This window comes from Euprymna scolopes, chromosome 15, assembly GCF_053919585.1.
Source record: "Euprymna scolopes isolate OS-2025 chromosome 15, ASM5391958v1, whole genome shotgun sequence".
Lineage (NCBI taxonomy): Eukaryota > Metazoa > Mollusca > Cephalopoda > Sepiida > Sepiolidae > Euprymna > Euprymna scolopes.
The window spans coordinates 3177626-3197502 of record NC_136496.1 but is presented as its reverse complement, the minus strand read 5'-3'; the positions used below and the strand labels follow the sequence as shown (position 1 = coordinate 3197502).

The 19877-nt window shown below is 30.7% G+C and overlaps 1 protein-coding gene across 1 annotated transcript in view; it reads left to right on the top strand.

The window, feature by feature from the left end:
• The window catches only part of LOC145293693 (uncharacterized), a 150679-nt gene that overhangs the window by 2079 nt on the left and 128723 nt on the right, over positions 1 to 19877 (top strand). The window contains exon 2 of the mRNA XM_080140103.1: positions 11708 to 11837. Coding sequence (XP_079996229.1) covers positions 11828 to 11837 — 10 coding nt within the window. The 5' untranslated portion in view covers positions 11708 to 11827. The remainder of the gene's footprint in view (positions 1 to 11707; positions 11838 to 19877) is intronic.

The following is a 19877-nucleotide window of genomic DNA, read 5'->3' as shown; positions in this document are numbered from 1 at the left end:
AGAAAGGACTTGTCCTGCCTTGATAGAGTTCAAAATAGACTTCGTAGCCTCGTAGGAGATGTCCTTTTCTCCTCCTTGCAACCTCTATCTCACAGAGATGTTGCGAGTTTGTCTCTGATGTATCGTTATTTTCATGGAAAGTGTTCAACTGAGCTTCAATCTATGGTCCCCCCTCGCCAAACTTTCACAAGAAACACTCGTCTAGCTGTAAACACTATCAATAATTTCCCCCACTCTTTATCTGTGCCTAAACCTAAACGTAGATTCCATGAACAAAGCTTCTTTCTTAGAACTGCACGCCTGTGGAATTGTCTTCCGTTTTCCTGCTTTCCGGCTGACTACAATATGGTTGTGTTCAAGTCTAACGTAAATAAGTTCTTGATGAGCCGTTCCATATAAGTTATCAAATTTACCAAATTTTCATTACTAATGATTACTATATTGACCAATTTCTACTGTACACTCTTTAACCTTTATCCTTGAGTGGCCTCTTGGCCTTGATAATGTGGTGATGCCTATGTAAAATAAAAAAAAAAAAAAAAAAGTCACTAGAGCTGTTCTTTGTTCTGGATGTTTTCATTTGTCAAAATCCAAGGGAGTTCTGACATTCCAAGATGCGATGTTTAATTTGTAGCGCATTTTAGCATACGTTTTGCTATTATTTCTCATTTTTGTTCATGCGTGAGTGAACAACCATCAGTTGCAGGTGCTGACCAGCTTAAGTTGACAGGCAATGTTTAATGCACCTTTTCTAGCATCTTCCAACAAAAGATAGGTGGGCAGTGCTCACTCTGAACAGGGCTACTCAGTCACAGAAGTCTCCACCAAAATCTGACGATAGCAATGTTATGATAAAACCCTTGCCATCGACGTGTAGATTTGTGATTATGCACTTCTAACCTCTTAAGTCTGTGCACGTCGCCACTCTTCCAATATCGTAGGACTTTGAAAGGACAGCTTCAACAGCTGCAGAGTTGAGACAGCTGTACATCATTGGATTTAAGTGATGTAAGCTTTAAAAACAATGATCCAGTGACAAGCAGAAGCAAAATGACCAGTAGTTATTTCAGCTGCAGGTTTTATATCAAAGTTTTCCTTCTCCTACACGAGTGGCCTTCACTACTGCGAAAGGAGCCTCATCTGCCCCATCTTGGAAAGACTATCATACACCAGAATCCAACTTAGTAATTTGCATAAATATACATAATGTTTTTAATCTTTACATGCTGAGACTGTCGAGCACACCATGCATTTGATGGGTTTGAAGTTGGAGTTTTCCTTCTCCTAGATAAAAGATAGACTATGGCTTATGAGATTCATCTACCCTTGCTAGTTAACCCATAGCTAAAGGCTGGTTCGTGAGCATCAGGGCATATCCACACATCCGTGGGCCTGCATGCTACATGTCCAAGGGCCAAACCTCCTCCAAGTCCCTTGTGTTTCAGTTGGGGGCCACGAGGAACCCAGTTTCTGTGTTGCCATGTGGAGGCAGCACATAGGGCTTGCTGACATGTACTTGTAGGGAGAGACATGCACTCTATTTCACTGCTGTCAGACAGCGGTGCTAGCAAGCGGTGAGGGCTGAAGCGAAAGGTACACTGACACACACTAGACGCTTCCTGCCAGCCATATGACACACCAAACATACATACATACATACACATTAAAAGACATCTCTCCTTTATATAATAGACTAGCAGGGGTACCCGGTATTACCCAGGCCATATAAAAAAATAAATAAAATGAGGTTGTGTTTGACTACACATGCTAAATTATTTTTGTTTTAATTTAATTGTTTTTACTGTGCAATTATTTATATCAAATCGAAAAAAAAATTCATTGATGTCGGCCGACTGCTATGAATAGGGGCATGTGAGCTAGAAAAAAGTTTTAAATTGTTATGATTTTAAAAAAATTGTGATTTACATAAGTAATAATTTGATATTTTAATCAACCCTCAGTTAAATCAACGGCGATAAAAAATTTGAGGCAAGAAAAATGATTTTTGTTTAAATTTAATTAACTATCGATAAAAAAAATTCATTCTAATTATTTGTTTTAAGCCAAGTAAATAATACAAACTGCAAAACTAAAATATTTAAAATAATCTTTTGACCCTGTTTAAATTATAATTTTTTTAATAAGTGTAATTCTAAATATGCACTCATAATTTTTTAAATAAGCGTAATTCTTCTTAGACACCCATATTTTTAAAAATATAATTATAACCTATAATTTATTTTGAATAAGCGTAATTTTAGAATGCACCAATAATTTTTTTTAAATAGGTGTAATTCTGAATATACAATCATATTTTTTTAAATAAGTAAAATTCTAAATATGCATCCATCATTTCTTTTTAAATAAATGTAATTATAATTAATCATAATAATACCATAATTACTTATAATTAATCATAATAATACCATAATTACTTATAATTAATCATAATTTTTTAATAATTGTAATTCTAAATATGCATCCATAATTTTTTTAAAATAAGTATGATTGTAAACATTCACCCATTTTTTTTTAAATAAGTGTAATTCAACATATACAATCATAATTTATTTTTGCATAAGTCTAATTCTTAATATACACTCAATATTTTTTTAATGAGTGTAATTCTAAATATACAATATTTTTTAATGAGTGTAATTCTAAATATACAATATTTTTTTAATGAGTGTAATTCTAAATATACAATATTTTTTAATGGGTGTAATTCTAAATATACAATATTTTTTTAATGAGTGTAATTCTAAATATACAATATTTTTTAATGAGTGTAATTCTAAATATACAATATTTTTTAATGAGTGTAATTCTAAATATACAATATTTTTTTAATGAGTGTAATTCTAAATATACAATATTTTTTTAATGAGTGTAATTCTAAATATACAATATTTTTTAATGAGTGTAATTCTAAATATACAATATTTTTTTAATGAGTGTAATTCTAAATATACAATATTTTTTAATGAGTGTAATTCTAAAAATACAATATTTTTTAAATGAGTGTAATTCTAAATATACAATATTTTTTAATGAGTGTAATTCTAAATATACAATATTTTTTAATGAGTGTAATTCTAAATATACAATATTTTTTAATGAGTGTAATTCTAAATATACAATATTTTTTAATGAGTGTAATTCTAAATATACAATATTTTTTTAATGAGTGTAATTCTAAATATACAATATTTTTTAATGAGTGTAATTCTAAATATACAATATTTTTTTAATGAGTGTAATTCTAAATATACAATATTTTTTAATGAGTGTAATTCTAAATATACAATATTTTTTTAATGAGTGTAATTCTAAATATACAATATTTTTTAATGAGTGTAATTCTAAATATACAATATTTTTTAATGAGTGTAATTCTAAATATACAATATTTTTTAATGAGTGTAATTCTAAATATACAATATTTTTTAATGAGTGTAATTCTAAATATACAATATTTTTTAATGAGTGTAATTCTAAATATACAATATTTTTTTAATGAGTGTAATTCTAAATATACAATATTTTTTTAATGAGTGTAATTCTAAATATACAATATTTTTTAATGAGTGTAATTCTAAATATACAATATTTTTTAATGAGTGTAATTCTAAATATACAATCACAATGAAATTTTAAAGATGTCATTTACACACATAATTTTATTTTTTAAATAAGTGTAATTCAAAATGTGCATGCATACTTTTTTTTTAAATAAGTGTAAATAATATATATACACTCCCAATCCTTTTTTTAATAAGTGTAAATAATATATATTCACTCGTAATCCTTTTTTAATAAGTGTAAATAATATATATATACACTCGTAATCCTTTTTTAATATGTGTAAATAATATATATACACTCCCAATCCTTTTTTAATAAGTGTAAATAATATATATACACTCGTAATCCTTTTTTAATAAGTGTAAATAATATATATACACTCGCAATCCTTTTTTAAATAAGTGTAAATAATATATATACACCCGTAATCCTTTTTTAATAAGTGTAAATAATATATATACACTCGTAATCCTTTTTTAATAAGTGTAAATAATATATATATACACTCGTAATGCTTTTTAAATAAGTGTAAATAATATATATACACTCGTAATGCTTTTTAAATAAGTGTAAATAATATATATACACTCGTAATCCTTTTTTAAATAAGTGTAAATAATATATATACACTCCCAATCCTTTTTTAATAAGTGTAAATAATATATATACACTCATAATCCTTTTTTAATAAGTGTAAATAATATATATACACTCGTAATGCTTTTTAAATAAGTGTAAATAATATATATACACTCGTAATCCTTTTTTAAATAAGTGTAAATAATATATATACACTCCCAATCCTTTTTAATAAGTGTAAATAATATATATACACTCATAATCCTTTTTTAATAAGTGTAAATAATATATATACACTCGTAATTCTTTTTAAATAAGTGTAAATAATATATATACACTCCCAATCCTTTTTTAATAAGTGTAAATAATATATATACACTCATAATCCTTTTTTAATAAGTGTAAATAATATATATACACTCGTAATGCTTTTTAAATAATGTAAATAATATATATACACTCCCAATCCTTTTTTAATAAGTGTAAATAATATATATACACTCATAATCCTTTTATAATAAGTGTAAATAATATATATACACTCGTAATGCTTTTTAAATAAGTGTAAATAATATATATACACTCCCAATCCTTTTTTAATAAGTGTAAATAATATATATATACATTCATAATTCTTTTTTAATAAGTGTAAATAATATATATACACTCGTAATTCTTTTTTAAAAAGTGTAAATAATATATATACACTCCCAATCCTTTTTTAATAAGTGTAAATAATATATATACACTCGTAATCCTTTTTTAATAAGTGTAAATAATATATATACACTTGTAATCCTTTTTAATAAGTCCAAATAATATATATACACTCCCAATCCTTTTTTAATAAGTGTAAATAATATATATACACTCATAATCCTTTTTTAATAAGTGTAAATAATATATATACACTCGTAATCCTTTTTTAAATAAGTGTAAATAATATATATACACTCCCAATCCTTTTTTAATAAGTGTAAATAATATATATATACTCATAATCCTTTTTTTATAAGTGTAAATAATATATATACACTCGTAATGCTTTTTAAATAAGTGTAAATAATATATATACACTCCCAATCCTTTTTAATAAGGGTAAATAATATATATACACTCATAATCCTTTTTTTAATAAGTGTAAATAATATATATACACTCGTAATGCTTTTTAAATAATGTAAATAATATATATACACTCCCAATCCTTTTTTAATAAGTGTAAATAATATATATACACTCATAATCCTTTTTTAATAAGTGTAAATAATATATATACACTCGTAATGCTTTTTAAATAAGTGTAAATAATATATATACACTCGTAATGCTTTTTAAATAAGTGTAAATAATATATATACACTCGTAATCCTTTTTTAATAAGTGTAAATAATATATATACACTCCCAATCCTTTTTTAATAAGTGTAAATAATATATATACACTCATAATCCTTTTTTAATAAGTGTAAATAATATATATACACTCGTAATGCTTTTTAAATAAGTGTAAATAATATATATACACTCGTAATCCTTTTTTAAATAAGTGTAAATAATATATACTCCCAATCCTTTTTTAATAAGTGTAAATAATATACATACACTCATAATCCTTTTTTAATAAGTGTAAATAATATATATACACTCGTAATGCTTTTTAAATAAGTGTAAATAATATATATACACTCCCAATCCTTTTTTTAATAAGTGTAAATAATATATATACACTCCCAATACTTTTTTAATAAGTGTAAATAATATATATACACACATAATTCTTTTTTAATAAGTGTAAATAATATATATACACTCGTAATTCTTTTTAAATAAGTGTAAATAATATATATACACTCCCAATCCTTTTTTAATAAGTTTAAATAATATATATACACTCGTAATCCTTTTTTAATAAGTGTAAATAATATATATACACTCGTAATCCTTTTTAATAAGTCTAAATAATATATATACACTCCCAATCCTTTTTTAATAAGTGTAAATAATATATATACACTGATAATCCTTTTTTAATAAGTGTAAATAATATATATACACTCGTAATCCTTTTTTAATAAGTGTAAATAATATATATATACACTCGTAATCCTTTTAATAAGTCTAAATAATATATATATACACTCCCAATCCTTTTTTAATAAGTGTAAATAATATATATACACTCATAATCCTTTTTTAATAAGTGTAAATAATATATATACACTCCCAATCCTTTTTTAATAAGTGTAAATAATATATATACACTCGTAATCCTTTTTTAAATATCCACCAAATTCTTTTTTAAAGTATAATTCTAAGCATGCACCTATAATATTTTTAAAATAAGTATAATTTGTTCTATGCACATATATTTTTATCTTAACAGTGTAATTCTGAATATAATTCATTCTTTAATAATTGTAATTCGAAATATACAATCATATTTTTTTAATAAGTGTAATTCAAAATATACAATATTTTTTTTAAATAAGATTATTTCGAAATATACAATCATATAGTTTTTAATAAGTGTAATTCCAAATATACAATCATATTTTTTTTAAATAAGTGTAATTCCAAATATACAATATTTTTTTTTTAAATAAGTGTAATTCTAAGTATACAATCATAATTTATTTTTAAATAAGTATGGTCTACTACTAAGTGGTTAGGTAAAGCATAATGTGTGTACCTGGTCAAACATATTTGTTGAATCATGAGTAAAATTTTAAAGACAAACTCAGATCTGATACAATCAGAGGAATATTAATTTGAGCAGTGCAGGGGGATGTGTGCAGAAGAGGAGACTTCAAAGACATTGACATGTTGAAAGAATTGATGAGAGTTCTTGGATTAGTAGATGTAGAATAATTAAGGTATCAAAGTGATCCCACAGGAGAAGCCCTGGGAAAACCTGGGAGGAAGTAATAAGGATGAACTTCAGAGAAAGAGGTGTAAATAAAGACCTGGCCAGAGATAGATTAGTTTGGGAGTTAATTTCTAAAAGTCGCCCAACACATGCCAACACGTAAAATGAATGTTAAACTCATAATGATGATGATTGCCCGTGTGGAGATATATAGCTGGTTAACTATATAGTCATATTTACAATTTTCACCTTGAAAGAAAAGTTTGAAATAACATTTAGCATGGTGGTGTTTTCTTTAAAAATAAAACTACTTGTTGACATGGCAAATGGTTTCAACAAATAAAAACATAATTTTTAATCTTAAAAAATACCAATAAAAATAATTACTTCATCAGATTTAGTGTGGCCTATTCTTTATTGAGTGGAGAAGAGATTTTTGTAAAAATGTTTTTTTTCTGAATATTTATCTGCTGTACTTTAAACGTTTCATATTTGTGACCCCCCCCCCCACTTAACCTGAATTTATTGATATTCATGAACAATCAATATCTTCTAATTCTTATCATCAGAAAAGGAGATAAAAGTTGCATTGTAAAGTCCACGGATGATCTAATATCTTTCCTGAGTACAACATTAAACTGCTAGGCTGCAATTTGGAAGCTTTGAGAAAGGGGGGAATCATTCCTTAGTGTTATATTTCTTTGGTGGCCAAAGTCTATTTAACTCCTAAAAAACAATCTTTTTTCATTTCTCGACTTATACACTCGTTGGCGATAATAAAAAACATACGCAGTTGGTTATAAAAATATTTCGTTTATTTGTAAATATGACCTTGTAGTTTTTAATGACAGATTGACAAGTCTAATGGTGTGCGTGATGGGGTTGTTGTTGTTGTTGTTGTTGTTGTTGTTGGTGGTGGTGGTGGTGAATTGCTAACACCCTCTTGTGTCGCTGTCTCGACTCCATCTCTTGACTTCCCTTCTGTCTCTCTTTGTATCTCTTTTTATTTGGCCCAGATGACGTCAATATTCCATCCGTATTGTTTCAAAAATCTGGGTCAAATTCGCTGACTGAAGAGTTTGCGTCCTAGAATTTGACCCTCCCTTGATGGACCTTGCATCCAAACTTGTGATCGACTTTTGTTTGCCATAACTCACTTGGAGATCTGGATTATTTAACATATTATATGCTATAATTCCTGGATCTATTCATGTTTGCATTTATCCTTTTTTCTTTACTTTTACTTCTTTCCACCCAACCATCAAATCTGTTGCCAGTGGTGACCCCCATGTAAAAAAAAAAAAAAAAACCATGTGCAGCAATAGTCAGTAATAAATTTCGTCCTCCACCATACACTGTCAAAGACTTGGTCAGCGTGAAGTCTGGTTGTATTGAAATTTTGGTAGAGTTACCAATCACCTATGGAGAAACGCAATATTCTCTGTGTTTCTGCTCTGTGGAACCATCTATCTGATCATGTCATCTGTATCTAGGTTTGAAGTTGACAAATTAACAATTGACAGGTGATATATAGATATATTAAATTTAATATAGATATATAAAATTTACAATTGATGCATGATATATAGATATATATTTTAACTCTTGCTTCCTTTATTTTGTCCTTTAGTTCTCACATTCTATGACTGATATTTCCGACAAAGAGGGAAGAATTGCTGTTTTTTAGGTTGTAATTTATTTCATCTAACACTTGTCGTTGGCAAGTTTTGATCTGGAAATAGTATTTTTTTTTTAGCTCGTTACGTCAAGTGGTTTCATGCTTTGTCTGAAGCACCCCCCCCCCAAAAAAAACTGTCTTTTGCATGGCTTGTTGCATTTTGCTATTTAAAAATATTTTTTATGTAGACAGTACTTGCAAAAATGTTCATCTATCATATAAATCTCACCTGTCTGTTTAAATGTATGTATGTTTGTATGTCTACCTAAAACTTTCGACATTGGGGAAAAATTTTCACAAGATCAGTATTGTTTTGAAGAGTGACCCTTCGGACGACAAATATCGAAAAACTGGGCAGTTTTCTACAAAGAGGGTTGTTTTATTTTGGCGTTGCCATTTTTGCAAGTCATCGTATTAGTTGGAATGACTTTATTAATTTCAACATTCTAAACTTCTGATCATGTCATGGAGTAGACGTAAGATGTCAGGTTTTCTTTCAGTTTCTTTTCTGCTTTCGCGTCACGGGTTCGAGCCTGCCTGCCTACTATCATTTTTTTTTTTTTTGCGCAACAAACACCTCCAAACACCCAGGCAACACTGGGCACCCAGGCTAGTCTAATATATAAACAGCTATATGTCTGTCTGTCGGTCTGTCTTTCGGTCTGTCTCCATATTTTCAAACTCTATATCTTCCAAAACTAAAAGTCGCACAACGGCACTAGGGGCCTCAAATGTTTGAATATTTTACGGAGCGTTCTTTTATGGGTCTTTAGCTGGTTAAATTTGTTTTTAACAGGTAAAAGAATCGGTTAACATCAAAATAATTCGTTAAACATTTTGTGCGTTCATCTTCGTTTATTTTTAATTTTGAATTTTTAATCGGTTTATATGCATGTCACCAGCTTTGAATGCTACAGTTTCGGTTTCGATTCTAGCTAAATACTTTTTTTTTTTTACTTTTGAGATCACAGTTCTATAATAATATTTTCGAAATCTGGACAAATTAAAATATCATATTTAAGTGCGTTTTATGCCCGACCTAAGCCAGCCCCACCCCCTCCCCCGCTAATCATAAAATAAAGATTACTCTATTTGCTTAGAATGATAGAATACTTTATAAAAAACGTAATTTGTAATCTTTTAATGGATCTCTCACACAGATTGCTATTTGAGTTTGACTTTGAAAATCTGTCCTTTTTTTTTTTCAATCATTTTAACTCAAAAAAGTTCAAACTGTGATGAAGCTCACCAGAGAATGCAGATGTATGGTAAAAAAGTAAACCTCTACTTCAAAGTTGAAAATGCATTTTTTTTTAATGAAAATAACATCTTATTTTTATCTTTCTCTTCGTAGTATGAGACTAAGAGTGAAAAAAACAAAGAATATTCTAGAGTCATTTCTCAGTAAATTGTAGCATAATTAGAAAGTCAACAATAAAAATTTGGCCTTGGGGAGAGATCAAAGTGTAGTATCTGTTCTGCAGATGCTGCACTTCAATTTCTTGTTCTCTGTCAGTGGAGGAGAAATCCTTCACGACTGAGACAATTTTTATTTTTGTTCCTTTTCTCCATGTTAAAAAACGACCCTGGTGTATTTTTTGGATTATTCAGACTACTGTTCTCATCTTGATTGTCATTCACACAATGTTTCAGCTGATATTATCTGCAGGAATTTGTGGCTTAACGGATAAAGTACTTGGTAAAATTCCCTTCTAAGTGACACTCTTCTGGAGGTTGAAAATTCAATCCTTAGTGCAGATGATATTAAAAGTACAATTCTGAATTTCTACCTGGTCATGGCTGACAGAACAAGAGTATGCTACCCTCCATGGATTAAATAAAGGATTTTGTTTGAAATTCTGTATAGATTCTTGAGTTTGAAATGATACACATGAAGAAGGTTGGAGGTTACATCGGCCGAAATGTTGTGCGAATAACACTCAAGATGAAAACAGTAGTCGGAATAATCTAAAGAATGTAAATTATTAATTCTCATCTTCAAAAGATTTTTTAATATAATAAACAAATTTGGTTCTTTCCATTCATCATTTTCAATCCTCTCATAATATTCATCATCATCCAACTGATAATTTACCATCTCATTAACTTTTATCCTTGAGTTGCTTTTAACCTTAAGTGGTGACTTATTAGCAAACAAAAAAATGATTTAGTTACAAAGTTGACCGTCTCTTTTGGGGTACGCCCGGCTTTACCCGGTCGTAAAATATGCTTAAATATGATATTTTAATTTGTCCAGATTTCGTATATATTATTATAGAGTTGTGATTTCAAAAAGTTTAAAAAAAAACGTATTTGGGTGCCATCAGCTAGAATCGAAACCGGAAGCAAAACTGTAGCATTCAAAGCTGTTGAAGTTACCACTGTAACAACTGACACGCATATGAACTGATTAAAAATAAAAAAAAAATAAGATGATGTACAAAATTTATAACGTTTTTTTTTTTTAATTTTGACACATTTTTGACCCCTTGAAAACTATTTTAACCAGTTAAAGACCCATAAAAGAATGGTCCATAAAAAATCCAATCATTTGAGGCCCCTAGCACCACTCTGCAACTTTTAGTTTGGGAAGAGATAGAGTTTGAAAATATGGAGACAGACAGACAGATAGACATATAGCTTTTTATATATTAGATTTTTACAAGATGTGGAATAATGATTAATCATCACAGAAGACTTAGAAATTAAAAAACAAGAAAAAGAATGAAATCGATTACCAAACTGTCAGATTCTAATTGCTATTGCCACTTATTGAATTTTTTGTTTATATCATGTTTTTGTCATCTCTACAGCCTTGTACTTGATTGGTGATATTGTCTTCTGATTATTAGCGAGTATTGTTATCATAATTATATCATGTTAGCAAGTGTTATAATTTATTTTAACTTCTTATAACCATGTCAACTTGGTAACATTTTTTCTATAGCAAAAGAAACCCTACAAAATTTGATAACTTTTTTAACGTTTCCATTGTAGGAATATTTTGAAAGAAAACGTCAACATAAAAAGATCCGTGCATTTCAATCTCCAAATAAGAAATATGGAATTAGCCAGGATCTTCTTGCTTTGCATACGGTTAATACAGCATATTCAGGCATGACGTTTGGTGAGTAAATAAGATAAGTTTCTGTTCCAAAGATAGAAACGGATATCAACACAATATCTATGGACATAAAAGAGAATTCCTGTGTGTTTATATTTTTGCAATAAATTCTGACAAAAATTTGAAACATTCATAATTCATATTATTTCAATTATTCGGATTGCTGTTCTAATCTTGAGTGTTATTTTCAGCGTTTCAGCCGATGTAACCTCCAACCTTCTTTAGGCATATCTTGTCAAACTCTGGAATCTTTCTGTCTGAACCATTTTACAGTTTTACGCGTGGGACCCCACATGTTTTAGTAGTCTACGTTGCAGACCAAGACAAAGAATAACTGGAACTCACTTTTTCATGCAATAACAACACAAAAATATTTGAGACCATAATTAACCATGCTCTAGTCCGGCACCTTACAGATGCTAAACTTCTGACTGACAAACAATATGGATTTAGGCAAGCCCGTTCCACAGCAGAAATCCTCACTGTAATCTCTGAACATATATACCATTCACTGGACAAAGCGGGAGAGGGCAGAGCAGTAACTCTAGATATATCTAAGGCTTTTTACAGGGTATGGCATGAGGGTCTCCTCAGGAAAATTAACTTATACAGTATCACTGGTAGAACACTTAACATAATTAAATCCTTCTTAGATAAGAGAAAAATCCAGGTTGTCCTCGAGGGTCGTACATCTAAACAGTGTGATATAAATGCGGGAGTGCCTCAGGGGTTTATCCTTGGACCTCTGTTGTTCCTAATATTTATTAATGACCTCCCCGACAAAACTGCCTCTGAGATGAGTATATATGCTGATGACACCACACTCTATAACAGGCATGACAGGAAAACAAATGAACACATAACTAAAGAAATGGCAAAAACACTAGAGGATGACCTCCAATCTGTAGTGGAATGGGGACAAAAATGGATGGTCACATTCAATGCCACCAAGACTAAACTAGTTTCATTCAATAACTACAAGAAACCTTCTCTGCCACCAATAGCAATGGCCAGTGACTCCCTGTCCGAGAGTACATCTTTCAAACTGCTTGGCCTAACGTTCACAGGAAACATGAGTTGGAACAATTATATTGAAAACATTGCCAGGGCCGCTGCGAAGAAGGTAGGCTCTCTCTACCGTGCTATAAAACTACTGACACCTGAAAGTATCCTGTACCTCTATAAGGCCACCATTCGCCCATGTATGGAGTATTGCTATCACATTTGGGCTGGTGCATCTGCTACTAGTCTCTTGCTCCTAGACAAGGTTCAAAAGAGAGTCGCCAATCTGATAGGCCCTGAACTGTCATCTAAACTTCAGCCTCTGTCCCATCGACGAAACGTTGCATCCCTCTGCCTGTTCTACAAGTATTTTAATGGTGAATGCTCTGACAAAGTGCAGACACTTGTGCCCCCACGACGTAGACACCCTCGACAAACCCGATAGGCAGCTAAATCCCACCCCCACACAGTAGAGATCCCTAGATGTAGAAGATCTTTCTACTCCAGTAGCTTCTTCCCCATAACCGCTAGACTCTGGAATTCCATTTCAGGTCCCTGCTTCCTCAACTGTACTGACATGCAGAAGTTCAAGTGTAACGTGAACCGACATCTTGCTGCCCAAATCTCAACATAGTGCCCCAGTAGTTGCTGCCCCTGATAGTAGCCCCCTACACCACAGTGGCAATGTGCCTTGTTTGGGGTGAAAATGTAAAAAGAAAAAAAAAATTTATTTCCTTATTCTTCTGCCACATGTGATTTCTCATTACCATTGTGACGTCCCATACGTTTCTAATGTGATTGTCTTCTTCTAAATGTGTTTCAGCATTTGCTGAAAAAAACACAACAATTAAACACAAAAATTATTTGGATTATTCGGACTACTGTTCTCATCTTGAGTGTTATTTTCAACAACGTTTCGATTAATGTAACCTCCAACTTTCTTCAGGTGTCTCTTGATGAACTCAGGAATCTATACGCAATTTCAAACAGAACCTTTTATTTAATTGACAGGGGTTGCATGATTAGGTAGAAGTCTTCAGTGATTTTTAATTGTATTTTGTGTGTCACCTGAACTGAGGATTGAATCTTTAATGTTAAGAAAGTTCTAAGTTGTAAGAAGTTGTAAATTACAACATACAACTAAATGTTTATCAAGTACTTTGTCCACTACACCTTGATGTTAATTTACTCCTATCACAGACATGCGGTCTGAGCTAAACCACGGCCACCGAGATATAGAAGGCCTGTTAACTGAAAAATGTATGGTAAGATTTGTCAAACTATCACTGTCGATACTATATGAGAGCATTTTTAAAAAGAGCATTAAAACATGTTAAAAAAGAAAAGAAAGGAACCCAATTCGATTAATAATGAAACTGAACTTTATTCAATATAAAATATAAATATTATCTATGTAAAATTACGTAATTTTAAAGCAATATACAATCTAATACTGATAAAACTGAATTATGAATTTAGGGAACAAACAATTAAAGAAACATTAAACAAATATTTTTTGGCCTTTGGAACAAGATCACAGTGCAGTATCTGTTCTGATTCTACACTTCACCTTTTCTGCCCTCGGTCAGTGGAGGAGAAATCTTTCATGACTGAGATTATTTTTGTTCCTATCCAGAGTGCTCCTTATTGGGAAGCTAGATTTTCCCCACAAGATTATATGTTGAAATATTTAACTATTATTTAAATACAGAAATTATATTTAATGTTTTCATTTTCTGTTCTTCTATGTCCATTTTTTCCCATGTTTTTCATCAAAATGTGTAGCGTATTTTCATCAGTTACATGGTTAGGAATCCTATATTCCACTATAGTCTTCATTTTCATATCAGTGCAGAATACATAAATACGAAAATAAAGTTCACATAACTACTAAACGTGAACATTGGTTAAAAACTAAGAAAATATAGTAAACATCTACAATATTAAATCAGGGTGGTGGTGAATTTGGGAGGGGACATTATTATTATTATTATTATTATTATTATTATTATTATTTCACTCATTAGGAGTTGTTTCACAGGCCATCATCAGTGATCGCTCACTGGCAGTAACCTGTGGTGTTCCTTGGAGACCAATTGACTCCCAGATCTCCAGTGTTCTCCACCTCTTGACCACTTGTGAAGATGATTGCATGTTATCGCAACAGCCGTTGTCATTGATTTCTCATTGGCATCGCCCATTGATGTTTCCTGGGATTTGAGTGACAAAATGCATCCCCAAGGTACCAGATTTGAACTGTACACTTCCATTGGAGATCTGGTTAGTACTCTCCCACCTCGTCTCTTTCCATTCTTCTTGACTGTTCACAACTAGTTGGTATGACACCAGTCTATGTCATCTACACCAGTTTCTTCTTCTTCTTCATCATCATCATGATAATAATAATAATAATAATAATAATAATAATAATAATAATAATAAGGAGGCTTGTGCAATGTACACATGTGTATTTTAAATAGTATTTCCAAGTTAAATTAAATTTTTATGGCATCTTTTTTTGGGTTTGTTTTACTGTACACAGATTTGAAAAAGTTGTCAAAAAACAAATATATAACAAATGTTATCAATGGCAAGATAAATTACTTTTCTACCTAACTGGATAAGTTTTTAGTGTTTTTATTTAATGTAAAATGTTTATTCAGTTTGAAAATCAGTGTTTATCGATATATTTGAAAAAGACAAATAGCTTTGAGCTCACTGTTTAATAGGTTAATTTTGGGAAAATGAGTTCAAACTAAAAAACTATAAAAAATAATGTTAGAAACCCATCGAATATATGTCAGCCTATGTCACGTTAACATATATTGAGTGAGTTTCTAATAGTATTTTGTATAGTTTTTTAGTTTGAACTTATTTTCTCAAACTTAACGTATTCACCAGCAAGCTCACCACCATTTATCTTTTTCAAATATATCGATAAACATTATGATTTTCGAACTAAATAAATATTTTACATTAAATAAAAACACTAAAAACTTATCCAGTTAGGTAGAAAAGTAACTTATCTTGCCTTTGATAACATTTATTTGTTATATATTTGTTTTTTTGACAACTTTTTCAAATCTATGTGTATAGTAAAACAACCCCCCCTTTTTTTTCATTAAATTGTTAGGTGAAAGTGTAGAATAGTTAGAATGCCCCTCCCCGTGAAGAATAGCTTTCTAAATAATGTTATTATTTCAATAGCATTACAAGTTGATCTTTTCTTTTTAGATAAGTGTTATTTATCAACTTACATGAAAAGAGCTATGTAAAAGATGCTTAAAACAGTTTCAATTATGCAAATACCGTCAGTAGTTCAAAAGTTATGAGAATTTTAAGTGCCAAAATTTAGGTTTTTCCGTGGACATTTTTCTTTAGAAAAAGTGGGCTAAATTACGGACATCAACATTTCAAGAAATTTGGTAATTTCACCACCATTTATTTGTTTTTCAAGCTATTCTCATGAAACTTGGCAGTCTTATGTAAAATTATGTGTTCTTTCTGATTATGCAGTCAAAGTTGATGTATCTCTTTACCATAAACCATAAATTATAAATTCAAATGTACAAATTTCAATTTTTTTTTAAAACTGGCACATGGTATCATACAGTGAGTGTCTATTTTATGAACAAAACTAAGTATTATAGTAGTATTTAAATATAACTTTATTGAGAATAGGCATTTTCCTGCCTCCTCACCAAAGGAGAGCTTAATCTTGGGTGTAGCCATTGAATGCCTAAAGAGTATTCATGGCCGTATTTACTATTCTCCTCAAAGAAAAAGAAAATTGAGTAGATATGAATTAATCTCAGAAATAAATCAAAGAAAATTTTTCATATATATTTTGGATTTCTGTAAAAGATGGAAATTCCCATAGTTGACCAGAACTTATACATTTTGGGACCAGTCCAATTTTCAATTTTGTAAATCCTCTCTATCTGACCCAAAATATACCCCTATTTTCTGAGATTTAACCATAAGTCGTAGTTTACATGAATCCTCAATGTAACTTTCACAGTACCAGGATATCAGGAATCCTGATAAGCAACAACTATATATTCATCAGTTAATGGTAATTTTTGTCATTTCTATTCTGTTGTTTTACTGAAAATTCAATTATGTAAACAAAGAAATAAAACAGTAATTTTTTTAACTTTTTTCCACCTTAACATTTAAAATGATTACGTTTATGAGTTTTAGGGTATGCTGAAAACGAATATTACATTTAAATTTTCTGCAAATAAGTAGTTTTACAGATATTAAGCAATGTCATTTCTTATTTGTTATTGCTGGTGGCGATCTTGGTACGTGCAAGCATGCAAACACAACCCTGAGACACTTTGCACAAATGCGCATACCAAGATAGCCACCAGCAATAATGTAAGAAATGACATTGCTTTATATCTGGAAAGCTCCTTATTTGTGGAAAATTTAAATGTCATATTCGTTTTTAGCATACTCGAAAATTTTTAAAGGTAGTCATTTTAAAGAAAAATGTAAAGGTGGAAGCAAGGTAAAAATTTACAAACTGCATCACAATGAAATTCTTTACGAACCGTCTAATTATTATTATTATTATTATTATTATTTAGATATCCTCAGTTAAAAAAAAAATATTGTTATACCCTCCTCCCGGTTTCTGCTTGGTTTCATCATCATTATCAAGTGGTATCCTGCCTGCTACAGGCATTGACGGCTATGACTCTCCATCTTTCTCTTTCGAGGCATTCATGAATTCATTGTTGCTCATCATTTTTGATGTTGCCCAGGTATTCAGACTATCTATGCATGTTTCTCACTGTCCTCTGCTTCTTCTACTAACAATCTTTCCCATTAAGCTAATCTGTTCTATTCCGCTTTTTCTGTAGACATGGCCCATGAATCTCATTTGTGTTTTTCGTGCTATTCTTATTAGAGACTTTTCTGTGTTCGCCATTTCTAATACCTCCTGGTTTGTTTTCTTTTCTGTCAAGGATATCTTCAAAATTCTCGTCAGGAACCAAGTTTCCAGCACTTGCAAATGTTTAATAGAACAGACCATACATACGTTCAGAGTGTTCTGAATTCTGTTTGGTTTAATGATCTATAACATGTTTATATGTAGCAAATAAAATTTGATCTGAGTATCGCTTGTACCCCGACTCCTATTGAACAGCAAATGAGACCTACAGAAATAAAAAAAAAAAACAAACACTGGTTATCACATTTGTGAAAAAAAAAAACTCACTTAAACTTGAATGAAACAGACAAGGGTTGCAAGTCTTCAACAAACACTGGTTATCACAATTGAATGAAACAGACAAGGGTTGCAAGTCTTCAACAAACACTGGTTATCACAATTGAATGAAACAGACAACGGTTTCAAGTCTTCAACAAACACTTGTTATCACAATTGAATGAAACAGACAAGGGTTGCAAGTCTTCAACAAACACTGGTTATCACAATTGAATGAAACAGACAACGGTTTCAAGTCTTCAACAAACACTTGTTATCACAATTGAATGAAACAGACAAGGGTTGCAAGTCTTCAACAAACACTGGTTATCACAATTGAATGAAACAGACAACGGTTTCAAGTCTTCAACAAACACTTGTTATCACAATTGAATGAAACAGACAAGGGTTGCAAGTCTTCAACAAACACTGGTTATCACAATTGAATGAAACAGACAACGGTTTCAAGTCTTCAACAAACACTTGTTATCACAATTGAATGAAACAGACAAGGGTTGCAAGTCTTCAACAAACACTGGTTATCACAATTGAATGAAACAGACAACGGTTTCAAGTCTTCAACAAACACTTGTTATCACAATTGAATGAAACAGACAACGGTTTCAAGTCTTCAACAAACACTTGTTATCACAATTGAATGAAACAGACAACGGTTTCAAGTCTTCAACAAACACTTGTTATCACAATTGAATGAAACAGACAACGGTTTCAAGTCTTCAACAAACACTTGTTATCACAATTGAATGAAACAGACAACGGTTTCAAGTCTTCAACAAACACTGGTTATCACAATTGAATGAAACAGACAACGGTTTCAAGTCTTCAACAAACACTTGTTATCACAATTGAATGAAACAGACAAGGGTTGCAAGTCTTCAACAAACACTGGTTATCACAATTGAATGAAACAGACAACGGTTTCAAGTCTTCAACAAACACTGGTTATCACAATTGAATGAAACAGACAACGGTTTCAAGTCTTCAACAAACACTTGTTATCACAATTGAATGAAACAGACAAGGGTTGCAAGTCTTCAACAAACACTGGTTATCACAATTGAATGAAACAGACAACGGTTTCAAGTCTTCAACAAACACTTGTTATCACAATTGAATGAAACAGACAAGGGTTGCAAGTCTTCAACAAACACTGGTTATCACAATTGAATGAAACAGACAACGGTTTCAAGTCTTCAACAAACACTTGTTATCACAATTGAATGAAACAGACAACGGTTTCAAGTCTTCAACAAACACTGGTTATCACAATTGAATGAAACAGACAACGGTTTCAAGTCTTCAACAAACACTTGTTATCACAATTGAATGAAACAGACAACGGTTTCAAGTCTTCAACAAACACTTGTTATCACAATTGAATGAAACAGACAACGGTTTCAAGTCTTCAACAAACACTGGTTATCACAATTGAATGAAACAGACAACGGTTTCAAGTCTTCAACAAACACTGGTTATCACAATTGAATGAAACAGACAACGGTTTCAAGTCTTCAACAAACACTTGTTATCACAATTGAATGAAACAGACAAGGGTTGCAAGTCTTCAACAAACACTGGTTATCACAATTGAATGAAACAGACAACGGTTTCAAGTCTTCAACAAACACTGGTTATCACAATTGTGAGCGATCTACAATGAAAACCAACTAGACCTGAGAATTCAGTTAATTGCTCAACTAGTTAAGCACGTAAGTGAAATGCACCTGCTTTGCCATGTGACCTATGTAAACGAGAGATATTTGACTATCATTGCTTACATCGCATCCTCTGTGTCCGCTGGC